The sequence below is a fragment of the Bombina bombina genome, chromosome 7, assembly GCF_027579735.1.
Source record: "Bombina bombina isolate aBomBom1 chromosome 7, aBomBom1.pri, whole genome shotgun sequence".
Taxonomy (NCBI): Eukaryota; Metazoa; Chordata; class Amphibia; order Anura; family Bombinatoridae; genus Bombina; species Bombina bombina.
In genome coordinates, this window is record NC_069505.1 from 333,445,158 (window position 1) to 333,464,881 (window position 19,724).

Sequence of the window (19,724 nt, forward strand, 5' to 3'; positions counted from 1 at the left end):
GAATGAGTGCTTTTGTTTAGGAGTGATATTAGGAATAGGTCTAGTTCCTTCAATTTTGTTGCTTAATTTTGTTGCTTAAAGGACAGTATACTATAAAATTGTTTTTCCCTTAATGTGTTTCCAATTCTGTTTTTTTACCAGCTGCAGGGTATAAAATGTATGAAATTTGCCTTTTCAAGGCTTATTTGTGTATATGAATTAGCTAATTTTGTGTTTTGAAACCAAAACCTAATAAAATGGGTTGGACTTGTAGGTATAATCAGATCTCATTACTTTATCACATTGTGTACATATACCTGCTTCTTTATCTTATATCTGTCCATACACCAATCACCAATACTTGAAGAGAACAATGGAAAATTAACATTTTATTACTTATCTCTTCTATAACCCACTGGGAGTGTAATTTCTTCTACTGGCAGTGTTAACACAGCTTGGCCTTGAGGCCAAAAACTTTCAGGATGAGTGGGGATACCACAGGCTAAATCAACTATTTCAAATGCCAATATAAGGGTAATGAAAATACTTGTAAACAATTTAATACACTCCAGCAGGTAAAGTGGATCATTTGGAACAAATTAAAGGGGAGACATTTTTTGAGTAAACTGTCCCTTTAATTTCGTCGCTTGCTTTCGATAGGGGATTAATCATCCCAGTATCTTACCTTGTAAAGTATATAGCCTCTTGCTTTTGACTTTGTTTGAATATTATGCACTTTGATTATGTTAAAACATTTTTTTTTAGCTGGAATAGTATACACGGCAGGTTGCTAAGCAACGGGTGTCGCCTGATGATGCGCGCACTGGGACGTGCGCCTGCCGTGTCTCACTTGTGAATGGTATGTATAGGAGGTGACTGAGTAGGATATGTTTGTTCTTATGTTTGGTATTTTTGTTGTCTGAAGACGGGGATAAAACCCTGAAACGCCACTTGGGATTAAAATTACCCTTTGTCAAATCTGGAGAGTGCCTTACTTCATTTGGAAACTGAAAAATACAAAAACACACAGCGCCCACCGATTCAAAGTAGCTTTATGAACAATTTATTTGATCACCTAAAATAAAAATTTCACACTTACAAGATAGCAGTGTAAAACAAGCCCTTCATATATATGACAGCCGTAGTCCGTTAGTCCTTTAGGTTTGTCTTAGCCTGCATGTCTTGTATCCCTTCACTGTATGTTTCACTGCTGTAGCTGTTTGCTTTCTTTCAGCAGCACTTTCTGTTGTTTTCCGCTGGCGGTTTCATAAAACCGGGATTCCGACTTCAGCTGGCTTTGGTCACTTCGGCAGATTCACCAGCTGTCCCTTATTAGTTACCCAACGCGTTTCCTTTGCATTCGTGCAAACTTCTTCAGGGGTATTAAATTGCTGATCTTACTTCATTTAGAATCTATGCAGTACTTGTAGCGCACCCCGGTAATATTAGTTTACCGTGAGTGCTAGGCCTGGTTGGGCTAATACACATATGTATTTATGTGTTTATATATGTATATGTGTCTGTAAATACATATACACACATATAAATACATAAATACACATGTACACACATATAAATATATACACATACATATTAATATTTAGAGATGTATATGAGTGTATCTCAATGTTAAAGCCATTTGCCTGCCTTTTTTTCTCTAAGACCTGAGACCTCATATCTTTGAGTCCTTATAACTTTTTTGTGCAATATTTTAAAAAAAATATATTTTTTATCAGTATTTTGAGTGTAACTGTACTTTGTAATGTATTTTTGATGTGTTTTGTGACACTTTTTTCTTTCCAAAGCGCGTTAAAATCAAATGCACTCAAGCAATTGCGTTTACTTTCAACTTTTAATACAAGGGATAAACCTGATGCGTGCAAACACTAGGGATGGGCGAATGTGTTTATATTCGAATTCAAATGTTAGAATGAATGTTATTGTAGAAATTCGATTTACATAAAAGATTGTTGATAAGAACGAATATTCTTAAAAATTTGATTTTCGAATGTTATTTACAGTTTTTGAATGTCACATTTGAATTCGAAAGTCAATTGCGAATTCAAATATTACATTTATAAAAAACACTTTTGTAGAGTAGAAACACTATTTCTAATTTGAATGTCACATTCAAATCGAATATCACATTTGAATCGAATATCACATTCGAATTTGAATATTACATTTAAAAAACACAGTATTAGACTAGAAATACTATTTCAAATTTGAATGTTACATTTAGAAATTGAATGAATACATAGCTAAACATTATATTATTCTAACGAATATTTTCTAATTTTATTGAAAAAAATCGAAAACGAAAATTCGAAAATAGAATGTTAGAATGTTATATAAACATTTGAAATTCGATTCGAACGAACGAATGTATAAAAATTTGTTTTAAATTTCGAATTTTTAGAAACATTCGCCCATCCCTAGCAAACACCCACAATCTTCTCAAACACAATTGTTTTCTGATTTGATAAACGTTAAAAATAAAGTTCTAAACTATTAAACTTGAAAACAACTAAATGACGCAAATGCAAATGTTAAATTATGGTTGCAACTAAAAGTTTGAATGTTTTAAAATTTATAAATATACAAATGTATTTTATGTAAAAGGATACAAACTGATTATTAAAGGGACACTCAAGTCAAAATTAAACTTTTACGATACAGATAGAGCAGGCAATCTTAAACAACTTTCCAATTTGCTTATATTAACAAAATGCACAGTTTTTTTTATATTTACAATTTTTGAGTCACCAGCTCCTACTGAGCATGTGCAAGACTACATAGAATATACATATATGCATTTGTGATTGGCTGATGGTTGTCACATGATACAGGGGGAGTGGAAATAGACATAACTTTGACATTTGTCAGAAATAAGTCTACTACTCATTTGAAGTTTAGACTAAGTGCTATTGCATTGTCTATTTATCATGCATTTGTTGTGTATGCAAATCTACTGTATTCACTCGTCCTTTAATTAAGTGGGGGAAAAAAACTTGTTTTCAAACTCATGAGGCAGTCATCATTTAAAAGTCTGTAAAGTCAAAATTAAACTTTCATAATTCAGATAGTGTTCAATTTTAATCAATTTTCCAATTTTACTTATATTATCTAATTTGTTTCATTATCTTGGTATCCTTCATTGAAAATAATACCTAGGTGGGCTCAGGAGCAGCAATGTACTGCTAGGACTTAACTGCTGATTGTTGGCTGCACATATAAACCTCTTGTCATTGGCTCACCAGGTGTGTTCACTTAGCTTCCAGTAATACATTGATGCTCCTTCAACAAAGGAAACCAAGAGAATTAAGCAAATTTCATAATAGTAGTAAACTGGGACATTGGGGCCCATTTATCAAGCTCCGTAAGGAGCTTGTGGGCCCGTGTTTCTGGCGAGTCTTCAGCCTGCACTGAGCGATCGGGTTGATTGACACCCCCTGCTGGCGGCCCATTGGCCACGAGTCAGCAGGGGGCGGCGTTGCACCAGCAGCTCTTGTGAGCTGCTGGTGCAATGCTGAATACGGCGAGCGTATTGCTCTCCGCATTCAGCGAGGTCGTGCGGACCTGATCCGCACTGTCAGATCAGGTCCGCAAGACCTTTAGTAAATAGGCCTCATTGTTTAAAATGTTATGCTCTAGTTGAATCATGACACAAAAAATGTGGGTTTAATGTCCCGTTTAATTTTGTGTCAGTTAGCCTCCATCTTTTTTCCTTTGCAGTCACACAGGCCATGCATATTTTGTTTTACTGTAGGTCTCATCAAAACCCTTACAAAATGCCAGAGGAACTCACATTCCCTATAGTTTTTGAGTTTAAGAAAATCTACTGGATTGGGATTTCACTGAAAATAAATTTTTTAACAGAAAATATAAATTGATTGGAATGAGGGTTGATTGGTTCTTTATTTCTTTATACACCAATACGAAAGTTAACTGCTGACAATAAGTTCCCAGAAGTAACAGTATAACTGACATGATGTGTGCATGAGAATTGTATTACTTAATGATGTGCATAAACATGTTTCAAGAGGATTATTGGAAAGTTTTATCAACTGCATAAACATTTCAAGTAAATATATTTTGCACTAACTCTGAATGAATTTAGCATTTTAAGGATGATGAATAATAATAACAACAACAATAACTATTATAACCTAAAGTGATTGTCACTTTTGAACTACAATTTCAAATAGAGATTGCTTTAAATTGTATTATTGGATTTACAAATCTCTGGTTACCTTGCCAGAATTCGGCAAGACCACTGTCAAATCTATTGAGAGCTACAGCAATATTTTCTTTAGACCCTATGTTGATCAGAAATTGCATTAAAGCCGTGTGTGTGTACATCAGGACAATGGGCAGCAGCTAGTTACTCAGTTCTTGATGATGACATGTCATGTTGTCAGTCCTAACCTTCAGGCTGTCCAGCAACATCTGAATCATATTCTCTCCGCACTTTCTCACTGACTGCAAGCTACTGTTGTCTAACTGTTTGACCTTACACATACACGATACAAACAGACAACCTACCTCAGTTCCACCATCACTGTCTATTTCACATAAAAGAGATTGATAGCCACAATGCATTTCTCTCTATATTTGACCTTCATTACTGTAGTGGCAGATTCTGACTGACAGCCAACCTCATTCCAGAGAAAGCTAAACTACTAGGTCTTTTATGGACAAGTTAAAATGAATGAACATCCAGCGTGAAAATAGAGTAAATAGGTATAGAAACGAATCAAGTTGCCAAGTTCATAGTGTAATCAAGATATAAACACTGTATACGGTGGGCTTGCATTGTTGCAAAAATTTGTGAATTCGCTCAAATTGCATGGTTAGAATTGGTGCAATGTTTTAGGTTTTTTTGCGCCCACCATAATTTTTGTTAACTAGCATATTTATGCAATTACAATAAATGAATAAACAAAAACAATTCTATATTATGTTTAAAATTATGTTTTACCTAGCTACTACTTCTTAAATTATGCAAAAACAATATTTTATAAAATAAGCTCAATGAATATTTATTTCCTTAGTATAAATGCCAATTTTACTGAATGAGTTTGGCCTGCCTCCGAAGTTGACTGACAAAAACATAATGGTTCTATTCACGGTGTCCTTAATAACATCTTATTTACAACTCATATTTAAAAAGATGTCTATTTTGGTGTTACTTTGGGTTATTACCTTCTACATCAGGAACACATTGGTGTTTGGTATCCTGCAAATTTCTTATTTAACAGCATCTAAATCTCAGCTTAAAAAACATACAGTCAACTTATGTTAATTTAGCTATCTCTGGCACATAGGCACAATAAATACTACCAACCACATCAACTTTATATATCTGTAAGTCCTCCCTAGTCCTAATTAGATAGCAAGCTCTTCAGACAGAGGTCCCATATTCATTGATATCTGTACAGTTCTATACAGATTACAATTTACTCATAAATTAAGTGATCTGTTTATGGACAAAACTATACAAATACTAATACATACTAATATTAAGCATACATACATGCAAACATTATAGAATAGCCCAGTCCCTGCTTTTCTGCCTTTTTTACCTCTCCCACAAGTCAGTTTATTTATCAGAGGAATGGATCATCTATATCTAATGAGACTCCTCTTACAAAGGCCTGACTTTGCTCCCTTATCACATGACTAGAACATTTAATCATTTTTGTTTAATGATTAAACATCCTTCCACACGATTAGTCCCCATGGCCAAAAAACTACAAATGACAATTCCCCCAACCACTTGGGACGTAGAAGTCTACCTTCAAGATCTTCAAACCTGGTCAAGAGGGTTGGAAAATATCTCAGCTCCTAGCTGTGACAGAGGGACATACTGTAAACCACCAACATTGCATACCCCTTTCAGTTTAAGGAGATGCAATCTGTTCACTCACCATCAAGAAGACTATGGGGCCTTATCTATCAAGCTCCGAATGGCTCGCCAGAAACAGCAGTTATGAAGCAGCGGTCACAAAGACCGTTCCTCCATAACCTGTCCACCTGCTCTGAGCAGGCGGACAGACATCGCCGGAAATCAAGCCGATCGAGTACGATTGGGTTGATTGACACCCCCCTACTGGCGGCCCATTGGCCGCGAGTCTGCAGGGGGCGGCGTTGCACCAGCAGTTCTTGTGAGCTGCTGGTGCAATGCTGAATACGCTCACCGTATTCAGCGAGGTCTGGCGGACCTGATCCGCACTGTCGGATCAGGTCCGCCAGACTTTCTTAAATAGGGGCCTGTGCATCAGCTTCTCTACCCTTAAAAAAACCCTTCCCTGTATCAATTCCTGGTTTATACCTAACTTGTTGAAACACTTTCAGAATTAGAAAGGGTAGAGCCAAGACAGATACTCAGAAATGCAAACTTATACAAATTGTTAGTTACTAGACTAATAGTAATCTTTCTACAAAAGACCATTGAATAAAAATGTATTTTACCATTTAGAAGATAAAATAACATAATGCCTTTAACTTTTTAATGTTAAAGGGATACTGAACCCAATTTTTTTTCTTTCATGATTCAGATAGAGCATGTGATTTTAAGCAACTTTCTAATTTGCTCCTATTATCCATTTTTCTTCGTTCTCTTGGTATCTTTATTTGAAAAAGCAGGAATGTAGGTTTACAAGCCAGCCCTTCTTTGGTTCGGCACCTGGGTACTAATTGCTGATTTGTGGCTAAATTAAGCCACTGATCAGCAAGCGATATCCAGGGTCTGAACCAAAAATGGGCTAGTTCCTATGCTTACATTCCTGCTTTTTCAAATAAAGATACCAAGAGAACAAAGAAAAAAATTGATAAAAGGAGTAAAATAGAAAGTTGCTTAAAACTGCATGCTCTATCTGAATCATGAAAAAAAAAAAAAAGTGTTCAGTGTCCCTATAATAGGCCAAATCAAAGTGTGTCACTTCAACAGTGATACAGTGAAATACACAATCTATATGTTTGGTATCCTTACCTTTTTGGTTCTGGGTTCGGCTGAGATTTGGAATCTTTTCGTTTTTTAGAATCTCTTTTGGAATCTCTTTTTGAGTCAGGTTCAATAGCTGAGGGGCTTGGCACTTTGCCACCCTCAGAGTCTGCATTTTGCTGAGATCCACCCAGCAGTTCTGTCATTAGTGGACTTTGATACGCAGATGGTATTGATAGTGTTTACAGTATAATGTCAGCAGCACACAAATAAGTAGATAAAAAAAAAATAAGAGACATGAAAAGCATGCAAAAAGAAACAAAGTGACGCAAACTGAAATAAAGAAAAGTATAAGCTAAAGTTTATAACAAAGGAAGCAAAAGAAAAATGAATAGAAAAAATAAGTAAACAAATGACTGAATTGTATTAATGAACAAAGGTTGATTACCTATTTGTAATATATGTGTTTACAAAGTACCCTAGTGATATCAGAGTTACATAATACCAGATATAAAAGTGACATTTTTTTAGATCATTATAAGAAAATATTTGTTTCTTAAAACAGTTATTTGACAAATATAACAGCTCTTTATGTTAAGAATCTTTGTCATTCTTTTAAAAGCAGTATTGACAAGAGTACACCAAACGTTGGAGTCAGATGCAGCATTGATATACAAAACATTCTTCAAGAACATATGATAAAATATATATTCGTAGAAACAGTTTTTACCGTTTTCTGATGAGAATCTACTGTCCAGGGGCTTTTAAGTATATTTATCTCATTTTCAATTAAAGACAAACATAAATAAGTCCCTGCACTCACTTATTTTACATCTATCAATCTATCTATCTATCCATCTATCTATCTATGTATCTATACTACACATTGTGTTGACATTTTTGAAAAACAAGTAACCATATGTTAAAATACAAATAAATGAAGCTAACATTTTCTGACGAAAGCTACATTCTTTGTTGGGTTAGGACCTAATTTAAGACCTTTTGTACTACCATGGTAAAGTATATTTACGTTTCAGAGCCCCAGGCATAATGTATTGTAAGCTCTTTGGCTTTCTTTGTCTTTGTTAGTAAAGAGCAGTGATTTGTGTACTTTAAGTGCCATGTGAACCTCATACTATACCTTCAACAACTGAAGGCAACTTATTTCTTTTAATGTTGAATAGGAGGTATTATTTCTCCGCTCGTTTGACTATTTTTCTCTCTGAAGAGAAGAGGGCGTTTTTCATTATGCACGCAGAGAGAATATTATATGTTTTCCCTTTTGTTGCTTTTGTGCGTTTTCCAAAGCCACTGCTCTCTTTATGATTTAAATACCTCCAGTAACATTGGATTATTTTCTCATTTCTTATTGGAAAGAAAATTAAAGTGCACAACAATCCATGCAAACTATTGTTAACCCCTCTGATGCAAGGGAAGGTTAAAATGCATTGCAAAATTCAAGGGTTAATAGAGTGGGAGTTTGCAAATTCCCATTAACACCTTGGATGCCAAAGAGGGTTAACTAACTCCCTAGTCACAATTCTGCTACTCAGCTGTTTTGAGATGATGAGCTTCATATTCGCTATATAATGAGCATCAGGATCTAGTTCAATGCAAGATCTTGGCCCTTGACACTACCACCGCTCTAATGTAATGGCCAATATTTTAACCACTACATGGCATACAGGCCACACTTGGCCCTCCAAGGTTTCTGTGTGGCCCTTAGACTAGTTTAGCAGAAAACAGATATCAGTAATTTGTTATAAATAAAGCAGTCCCATCCTTCTCTTAAAATAATCAAGCAGGTGTATTTGTACCACATTACATACTTTTCAATATGTTCGGCAGTATTTTGTTGTGCAGCACCACCCCCTGTTCTCAAGCCACAACCTCAAACTGATGACCACCACTTCTTAACTTGCAGCAAGCAAGCAAGTGTGCCTGCCCCTTTAAGTGCCCCAAAGCAGCTTCCACTGCTTAATAAATGGAGACCAGTATCTTTAGCATAAGTATTATGTAATGTGGTCCACAGTCAACCCAGCCCTTTGTATAAAAAATGTCAAATCAGTATAATTCCAGTCTCAAAAATGTTAAAAGACCTTTCATTTCTTTGGTTTGGGTCCAAAAAGCATAGTACAATGATTGAGGCATACAATAGGCTTTTAGTCATGTACATATGCATGACTAAGGGCCTATTGTAGGCCTGAAACGTTGTACTATGCTTTTTTTTACCCAAACCTAAGAAATTAAAGGTCTTTTAACATTTTGGAGACTGGGATTATACTGATTTCATGTTTGAATTGGACTTGGCAAGTCTTTTTTCTGTGCCCCCTTCAATAAAATGTGCCATTTTCCAGTTTTACGGATTTAATACAGGAATAAGTATAAAAAAGACAGTGTCTTTCAGTGACTACTGGCCCTTTGTATAATAAAGACGGCCTACTGGTTTCACAAATATTGTGGTTTGCGACATATAACACGTGAAGTACCAAACTCAGTTTCAACTTGTTTTATATAAACAACGTGCTATATTGGTTTGCAAACATACACTATGGGGCATATTTATCAAGCTCCGTAAGGCTCGCCAGAAACACAAGTTATGAAGCAGCGATCTAAAAACCACTGCTCCATAACCTGTCCGCCTGCTCTGCGGCCGTGAATCTGCAGGGGGCGGTATTGGACCAGCAGTTCACAAGAACTGCTGGTGCAATGATAAATGCAGAGAGTGTATGCTGTCGGCATGTATCGATGTGCAGCAGACATGATCCGCAATATTGGATCATGTCCGCTCGAAGCCTTCTTAAATAGGCCCCTGTATGGTGTCCTCATTTAAATAAAAATGAATAGCGCTAATTTCAATATTCCCATAATACAAATAATAATAATACATAACAATGGCTTATAACTTCTTTGTCATGACTAGCGTTCCCTCTAAGGCCACATTCTGTGAGTGACTCAGCAGTTAAACAGTTAATTAGGGAACCATACCCTGCAGTAAACAAACACTACACAAAGTAGACTGCAAGATATGGTTCCCTTATTAACTGTTTTGCTGCTGGGCCAATCACAAAATGTAACCTTAGAGGGAACACTGGTCAAGACTACATTTCAAATCACAATATGGTAAAACATTTCTGCTCTCTGTTTTACTTACCTGTTACCATGTACATGTGATGCGCAGAAGGCAAAACTATAGTGAAGTAGCGTTGGATCTACCATGGCTCCATTCTCTGCTCGCTCTAGTAAATCACTAAGATAACACAAATGTCTATGACAGCCTCTTACTCCATATCTTGCACAGTACTCATCCAATACAAACACCTGTCCAGGGCTGAACCAACCCTATAGAGAAAAATGAAAAAATAATACAGTATGACCACATTTTTGTATATTGCTCAATGAAAGGGATATGAAACCCAACATTTTACTTTCATTCAGATAGGGCGCACAATTTGAAACAACTTTCTAATTGACTTCAACTATCAATTTTCTTTGTTACTTTTTTTTTAAAAGGGGCGTAAGCTTAAGGGACAGTCTACACCAGAATTTGTATTGTTTTAAAAGATAGATAATCCCTTTATTACTCATTTACAGTTTTGCATAACCAGCACAGTTATATTAATATACTTGTTACCTCTGTGATTACCTTGTATCTAAGCCTCTGCAAACTGCCCCCTTATTTCAGTTCTTTTGACAGACTTGCATTTTAGCCAATCAGTGATGACTCCTAGGTAACCCCACAGGCGTGAGCACAATTGCACACATAAACTTACGCCCTCTAGTTGTGAAAAAGAATTCAGAATGCATTTAGATAAGAGGGGGCCTTCAAATGCTAAGACATTTGCATACTTTAACTTTCAACTAAGAATACTAAGAGAACAAAGCAAAACTGATGATAAAAGTAAAATGGAAAGTTGTTTAAATTGCATGCCCTATCTGAATCATGAAAGTTTATATTTAACTAGACCATCACTTTAGGAGTAGTCATATTTCTGGAGCATTATATGGCAGCAGTTTTGCAAGAATGTTATCTTTTTGCAAGAGCACTAGATGGCAGCAATATTTACTGCTATGAAGTAATCCAGATGTCTACCTAGGTATCTCTTCAACACAGAATTTCATTGGAATTAAGCAAATTTGATATAAGAAGTAAATTAGAAACTTTTTTTTAAACTTTGTGATCTGTCTGAATCACAAAATAAAATGTTTGGGTTTCATATCCCTTTAAATTTATGGACTCACTTTCTCTGATGCTTATATATATATATATATATATATATATATTAGATATGTGCGATTCGTTTCGGATCGATTCGGAAATTCGTCCGAATTCGGTAAATTCGGGATTCGGATCGATTCGAATTTCCGAATTAAAATAGTGCCGAATCTACCAAATAAATCCGAATTAGTTCGGATTTATTCGGTAGATTCGGCTGGCCATGGATTACACTAGTATTGTACAGTATATTAGGTTATATCACTCTGCTATGGGTTACACCTAATATACAGTACATAATACTAGTCTAATACACAGCACATCCCACCTAATATTTACCGAAATTCCGAATTTCCGAACCGAATCGAGCCAAATTTATTCAAATCCGAATAAATCCGAAACGAATCCGAACCGAATTGATTCAAATTTTTCCGAATTCGTATCGATCTGAACCGAAATTCTAAAAAATCTGAAACGATACGAACCAAATTATTTCGACATGCACATGTCTAATATATATATATATATATATATATATATATATATATATATATATATATATATATATATATATATATATATATATATATATATATATATATGTGTGTATATATATGTATATATATATATATATATATATATATATATAAATATTTATATACATATATATATATATATATGTATATATATATATATATATATTATTTTTTTAATCACAAAGCTTAAGGTTTTAAAGGGTTTCAAAAGTTCATCTATGAGTCATGTTTGTCCACTAACAATATCACTTACCAAAACCAAAAATAAACGTTCTTAATATGTAACTGGTGTCTCTAGAAAGCATATAATGTCCCTACTAATTTTCTGTTTAGTGAGAAAATTATAGTGTTTCAAAGATAGCAGTTATAGATTTAGCATGCATATAATTGATAGGCATTTGTCTAGTACTGTTGACAGAAGATCAATAAGTAAAGATAAAAGACCAATGTGAGGTTGATTATAGAGTTGTTGGATAATAGTAGGGATAATGATTTTGCTTATGTTCTTTCAAAAAAACACTGCAGCTGATGCACTTGCATATATTTCAAGCATCACTGCATTATTTTTTAATATTCCCAAATCATTTACAATTCTTATGGAATGGGGCTGGGGTCTGCACAACAGCTAAATAAACTCTCTGACCTCTAATGGAAGTAAAAGGTTAAAATGTCACCCTGTTAATTTATTCATAAACCCAGTGTTGTGATAGGTGGATGACCCAAATAGATTTAGTTATTTGTATTTGCACATAATTGCTAGATAAGAACATAACTCTCTCTATATATATATTTTTGGTAACTTTACAAGGCCTACAAATGTGGAATTAAATAGAGATGAAACATAACTAGTAATATAAAATGGTTAAAGGGATATAAAACCCAAAACCTTTATTTAATGATTTAGAGAGATAATACAATTTTGAAAAAGTTTCCAATTTACTTCTATCATCAAATTGGCTTCATTCACAAGTTATTCTTTGTTGAAGAGATACCTAGGTAGGTAGGGTGCACATGCCTGAAGAACAACATGACAGGAAGTAGTGCTGCCATCTTGTGTTTCCTGCTTAATGTTGCAAAACTGCTGCTATATAGTGCTGCAGACGTGCACACTCGTGAGTTTACATCCCTGCTTTTCAACCACGGATAACAAGAAAACCAAGAAAATTTGATAATAGAAGTCAATTGGAAAGTTGTTTAAAATTGTATGCTCTATCATCTGAATCATGAAAGAAACATTTTGGGATTTATGTCCCTTTAAATACAAAGAAAAAAAAGTAAATCATTATTTATTTTGTCCTCTCTTACTGTACTTTAGCTCTGCTAAATTGTGAGTTTTTTTCAGTTCTGAGGGTTAGAAGAGCACATTTCAGGCATCACTTGGCAAACCCTGCAAACATGTATCTCCTTAATTGGACTTAACAGATGTAATAAGATACTGTGAATAAATATAAATATATATATATATATGTTTTGCTAACAAAATGACAGTGGCTTGCCTAGTCTACTCTAGTAACAGGTCCAGATTGCCTCCTTCAAATAAGATTAAAGGACCAGTCAACACAGTAGATTTGCATAATCAACAAATGCAAGATAACAAGACAATGCAATAGCACTCAGTCTGAGCTTTTAATGAGTAGTAGATTTTTTTTTTCTGACAATTTTTAAAGTTATGTCTTTTTCCACTCCCCCTGTACCATGTGACAGCCATCAGCCATTCACAAATGCATACACGTACCATGTGACAGCCATCAGCCATTCACAAATGCATACACGCTTATCCTTGCACATGCTCAGTAGGAGCTGGTGACTCAAAAAGTTTAAATATAAAAAAGACTGTGCACATTTAGTTAATGGAAGTAAATTGGAAAGTTGTTTAAAATGACATGCTCTATCTGAATAATGAAAGTTTAATTTTGATTGGGTGTCCCTTTAATGATGGGAGGGGAGAGTTGGCAATTGAAACACAACTGCATCAAACAAGGGGCCCCAAGTACGAAGATGCAAGAGAACAAGGTTCCCTACTTGGGAATAAGTAATAAAGGAAAGCTCAACATCAGAAAAGATAGCCACACTTAAGATCTTTTTATTTAGGTTATAGTAAGCATCATAAATGCAGCAAAGGCAGCATAGAGCAAACCTGACACATTTTGCGCATGCTCAGTTGCGCTTCATCTGACTAAGGAACCTGACCTCCCGGCTTCGCAGTGGACACTGTGGGGCCCATTTATCAAGCTCCGGATGGAGCTTTGAGGGCCTGTGTTTCTGGCGAGCCTGCAGGCTCGCCAGAAACACCATTTATTAAGCTGTGGTCTAAAGACCGCTGTTCCATAACCTGTCCGGCTGCCCTGAGCAGGCGGACAGACATCGCCGCAATTGAACCCGATCGAGTACGATCACCCGCTTGCTGGCGGCCGAATCTGCAGGGGGCGGCGTTGCACCAGCAGCTCACAAGAACTGCTGGTGCAATGCTGAATACGGAGAGCGTATTGCTCTCCGCATTCAGCAAGGTCTGTCGGACCTGATCCGCCCCTTTGTTAAATAGCCCCCTGTAAATTCACTGGTCAGATGTACCATTACAAAAGCACTTGCTTGTGCAATGTTGCCCCCCTCTCTCGCGTAATTTGTCTGTTAATCACCACGAACTAACGTATTCAGGGCGTTTTATGTCTGTCACCTCTGAGGTGGCAGAGGGCGTAAGAGGTAGTGGTTGGATGAGCCCCGCAGGGGCTCAAAAGCAGCATCCACTGCTTCGTTCTTCTAGCCAAATGTGTTAACTAAATGTATATAGAAAGTTTGCACATTGACCATGTATACTAATTTATTGTAAAAACGACAGTAAAGTCTTGAAACTACAAAGGGCCAGATTAGAAGTGGAGCACTAATTTATCTCGCACCCGCAAACCGGCAAATTCGCCTGTTTGGGGGCACACTATAAATAACCAGCCATTACAAGTGGCTGGTTATCGCTATCGCAAGCTCTCAAGGTCGCGTTCGCATTGCACCTAACTTGTAATACCATCATACATTTGCGTGCGCTGGTATTACTAAACTGAGCGCATATATCCCTTTCGCAGAAGCAATATTTTGCACTCAACTTGTAATCTAGCGCAAAATGTTTTATATCCCTTTAAGATTTATTGTGACCCACTAGCTTGATGGAAAAAAAACCCCTCCAATCATTCACTTTCAAATTTTTAAATCTGTAAAGTATCAATGATCACAAACAACAGTTCAAATGTTAATTTACAAGTACATTCACATCGACAGGCTGTGAAAATTACGATTTGTAACTCTTCAGTTTGTTCTCATTAATTGAGAAGTATTCACTGAAATAAAACAGAGTTTCAATACAGAGAACAAGTGTTCAAAATGAATTAGTCATTGTCAACACATGCACCTAAAGTTATTTGTGAAACTTCTCTTTTCAGGATAAAAACTGTTGGCACAGCAACCTATGGGCCCGTCTAATTAATCTCAACATGTGTAAATAATAAAATCTAAACTCTTGAGTGGATAAATAAATTAGTATTTACAGAGCAAGGATTGTTAGTTGTTATGGGCTAGCTTACAAGTGGAGCGCTAATTTATTGCGTTCCCGCAAATGGGCAAATTCGCCCTTTTGTGGGAGCGAGATAAATAACAAGCCATTACAGACCTTTGGTTATTTTTTTTTAATGTGCCCCATCTGGCCCCAAATATGTGTAGTTTATTTTAAAAAATAAAAAAATACTGGCATCTTTAAAAAAAATATATATCTATATAACTGCACTGGGCAGTTTTGGGGGGCTAAAATGTGCGTCTGTGGGGTGTTAGAAAAAAAAACAGCATTGAAAAGCGCCTTTAAATTGCGGTCTATGGGAACTGTGTGTTCCCTGTAAATATATATGTATATGCTTATACACATATATATTTATGTGTTAATATGTGTACATATTTAGATTTGCTTCCCATCACTGCACGACTTACCCCCTGCGCTGTGATAGTTCTCATGCCGCGTCCTATGGCATTAAAACGAGGCTCCCATTGGAGCCTGTAGAACCGCGCTCGCATTGCGCCTAACTCGTAATACCAGCACACATTAGTGTGTGCTGGTATTACTCGGTTGAGTGCAAATATTAAATAATAACTCATAATCTGCCCCTGAATATTTACAGCAGCACCAATCTACAAAATGTTAACATATATATATATATATATATATATATATATATATATATATATATATATATATATATATATATATATATATATATATATATATATATATATATATATATAAATTCCTTAAAATTATGGGGGGAGATAAAAAACTGAAATTAAAATCCTCCATGTCTCAAAATTAAATCAATGTAAATATTTGCATAGGGAATTAGTACATCTAGGCAAGTATCCCCGCTTGCTTTTTGCCTAGATGTACTAATTTCCTATGCAAATATTTACATTGATTTAATTTTGAGACATGGAGGATTTTAATTTCAGTTTTTTATCTCCCCCCATAATTTTAATGAATTTTGGTTTAACCATGAAAATAGCTTTACCAATGCAGCAACCAGAAATCTATCTCCTACTGATGAGTTCCAAAAAGAACGAAACAGGCTTGTCTAGTGAGTGATTTCTGGTTTGCTGTCATAATCCTGTTAAAAGGATCACTGTGTCAAAAAGCAAAAAAACTGAGAAATTGCATATCTAATTTGCATATCTTACCCACAATTCTCTTGTGCATTGGAAACATTGTATATTAAGAATTTCTGGGGAAAAGCAAGCGGGGATACTTGCCTAGATGTACTAATTTCCTATGCAAATATTTACATTGATATATATATATATATATATATATATATATATATATATATATATATATATATATATATATACACACACACACACACACACAAGGTACCTGCATTCAGCAGTTTGCATGTGGAAAAAAAAATCACTGTAATTTACTTAAAAAAATATTCTTTAAATGAACACTTTTGAAAACAATTAATGTTTTTGTCTTTATCATAGTGTTTAAATCAAGATAATTTATTTTCTGCATATCCTTCTAGTTTGCCAAATCAGGAGTAGGGAAACAAAACAATGTGTTAGACCAATTTTAATCTTGGGCTTGATGATGAAAAACTGTCAGGGAGCGAAATAATGAAAACATTTTAGGGGCTTTTTTGAGCATTTTATTGTAATATGTGTCTCTCCCTCACACCAGTAACCCTGCAAAGCAAGATAGACAGCTCTCAAGTTAAAATTTTGATTTTCTAAATTTCTTTGCGGGACCTCTTGGTACTGCCAAGATGTTTTAGATCATCTCAAGAGCTTTAGATAATCTGGTCCTATGAGCTTGGTCAGGATGAGGGATAAATATGCTAGTTGCACTCTCTGTGTGTCTAGTCAATAAGACTGGTGTGTATATGGGAAGGAAATGGTTAATAACCTTGTGTGTATGGATAGAAATAAGTAATTGTTTATAGAGTAGTTAAAGGGCCATGATACCCAAATGTTTAACACTTGAAAGTGATGCAGTATAGCTGTAAAAAGCTTCTTCCGATGGCTACTGAAGAATGAGGGTTCCTTTAAGGGAAATCATCTAAAATGGCGTCCCTTGAATTCCGATTGGCTGATATAATTCTATGCGATGTTGGGGGCGGCAGATTAGGGGTTAATAATTGTAATGTAGGGGGCGGCGATGTCGGGCAGCGACAGATTAGGGGTTAATAAGTGTAATGTAGGTGGTGGCGATGTCGGGGCGTCAGATTAGGGGTTAATAAGTGTAGGTAGGTGGCGGCGATGTCGGGGGTGGCAGATTAGGGGTTAATAAGTGTAATGTAGGTGGCGGAGATGTCGGGGCAGCAGATTAGGGGTTAATAAGTGTAATGTAGGTGGCGGCGATGTCGAGGGCAGCAGATTAGGGGTTAATAAGTGTAGGTAGGTGGCAGCGATGTCGGGGGCGGCAGATTAGGGGTTAATAAGTGTAATGTAGGTTTCAACGATGTTAGGGGCAGCAGATTAGGGGTGTTTAGACTCAGGGTTTATGTTAGGGTGTTAGGTGTAAACATAAATTTTCTTTCCCCATAGGAATCAATGAGGCTGCGTTACTGAGCTTTACGCTCCTTTATTGCATGTGCTAGGCTTTTTTTTAGCCGGCTCTCCCCATTGATGTCTATGGGGAAATCGTGCACAAGCACGTAAAACCAGCTCAAAGCAGCGCTGGTATTTGTGTGTGGTATGGAGCTCAACGCTGCCATATTGCCCGCTAACGCCGGGTTTTTGTAATAGCAGCGCTATAGGGAGGTGAGTGGTGGAAATAACTTGCAAGTTAGTACCGAGACGCTCATAATGCAAAACTCGTAATCTGGCTGATAGGTAGTAAGAAATTTCTTATTGCCCCTTTGTACAACATCTATGATGCAAATTTGAGATAATGTTAATAGGGTTTAGAAAAAGAAAAAAATATCTATGGGAGCACACACCTTAACTTGATCAACACATTTATATATATATATATATATATATATATATATATATATATATATATATATATATATATATATATTTATAATATATAAATATTTCTAGTGATTAAAGGATGGTCTTATAAAACATAATATGGATTTCTGAAATTAGATACTTTTTTATAAAAAAAATGATCAACACATTTTAAAACAAAACAATATGAGCTAGATTACAAGTGGCTTGGGTTTTTGTGATTGTTTGCAAGCTGGTTTAATTGCACTCATATTACAAGTAGTTGAGAGCAATCACGATTTACGCTAGAAACATTATCGCGATCTCAGAGCTGAGATTAACTGTTACACGAGTCAAATAAATGTCTCAAAACACATCAAAAATGCATTACAAAGTACAGTTACACTCATAATAACACTATCTAATAAACTTTATTTAAAAAATATACTTTTATGTGTATATATGTATTTACATATTCATAAAAGAAGGTTTCGCCAGACTATAAACGTAAAAGTAAAACTTTGTCTTTATTTGTAATCCATTAAAATACAGTCCATTGAGTACTGCAACAAAGTATAAGGTATACACACAAGCACACTGGCGTAGCACAGAATGGCTTATGTGTTTCGGCTTACATAGCCGTAGTAAGCCATTCTGTGCTACACCAGTGTGCTTGTTTGTATACCTTATACTTTGTTGCAGTACTCCATGGACTGTATTTTAATGGATTACAAATAATGACAAAGTTTTACTTTTACGTTTATAGTCTGGCGAAACCTTCTTTTATGAATATGCTTTGGATCAGCTAAATCGCCAGACTAATCGCTACTGCTACCTGCAGATGTTATTGGAGCAGGATCGTAGGGACGTTTGCCACGTCAACCCATGATTGGAAAAGAACCGACCCCCCCCCCCCCCGTCAGAAGGAGGAGTCAAGTTTCAGCTCCACAGGGACGCCAGCCTCACGGAGATACCACGGACACAGAAAGAAAACAGAAATCACTGTTTGTGTCGGAAGTCTAGTAAGGGGGCAAAGGGCTAGTAGAGGCTGATGGAAGCTTAAGCAATACGGGTGGCTCTTATATGTACACGATCCTAACAGACTGATATCTTATTATTTACTGTTATATCTCATAGCTGCGTTTGTTTATAGCAGCTTTTGGATTTTTTGGGCATACTCTATATAACTGTCTTATATGTATTTACAGACATATATACACATATACAGTTCCAGGATAATCACTGTTAGGTGCGCTCCTCCTGAGCGTTCGATGAAAAAGGATAACCCGGCACACAGGAGAGTGGGCGGGGGACACACCCCCTTAGCGAATCCAAGCGCTTGGCTGCAAACTTCAGGCGTGTCTGCCACACACGCCACAGGCAAAGCCGAGTACACTAATCCAAGAAGAGAAGTTGCGCTCAAGCTTGAAATCTTCTTGAAGAAAGAAAAGCACTCCAGGCACGTAGAAAAAGTAAAAACAACTTTTATTCCAAAATGATAAAAGAAGGACAAAATAGTGTAGTCCAGCAGAGAGCCAGCAGTGACTCCAACAATCAGGTTGATGAGCCACTGCTGGCTCTCTGC

The 19,724-nt window shown here is 36.0% G+C and overlaps 1 protein-coding gene across 7 annotated transcripts in view; it reads right to left on the minus strand.

The window, feature by feature from the left end:
- CADPS (calcium dependent secretion activator) overlaps nt 1–19,724 on the minus strand; it is a 943,138-nt gene that overhangs the window by 309,299 nt on the left and 614,115 nt on the right. For 6 of the 7 annotated variants that reach the window (XM_053720994.1, XM_053720992.1, XM_053720993.1 and 3 more), the window contains exon 13: nt 10,080–10,267. In XM_053720994.1, coding sequence (XP_053576969.1) covers nt 10,080–10,267 — 188 coding nt within the window. Of the gene's footprint in view, nt 1–6,973; nt 7,139–10,079; nt 10,268–19,724 lie in introns of all 7 variants that reach the window. The other variant, XM_053720990.1, reaches the window with a different exon arrangement.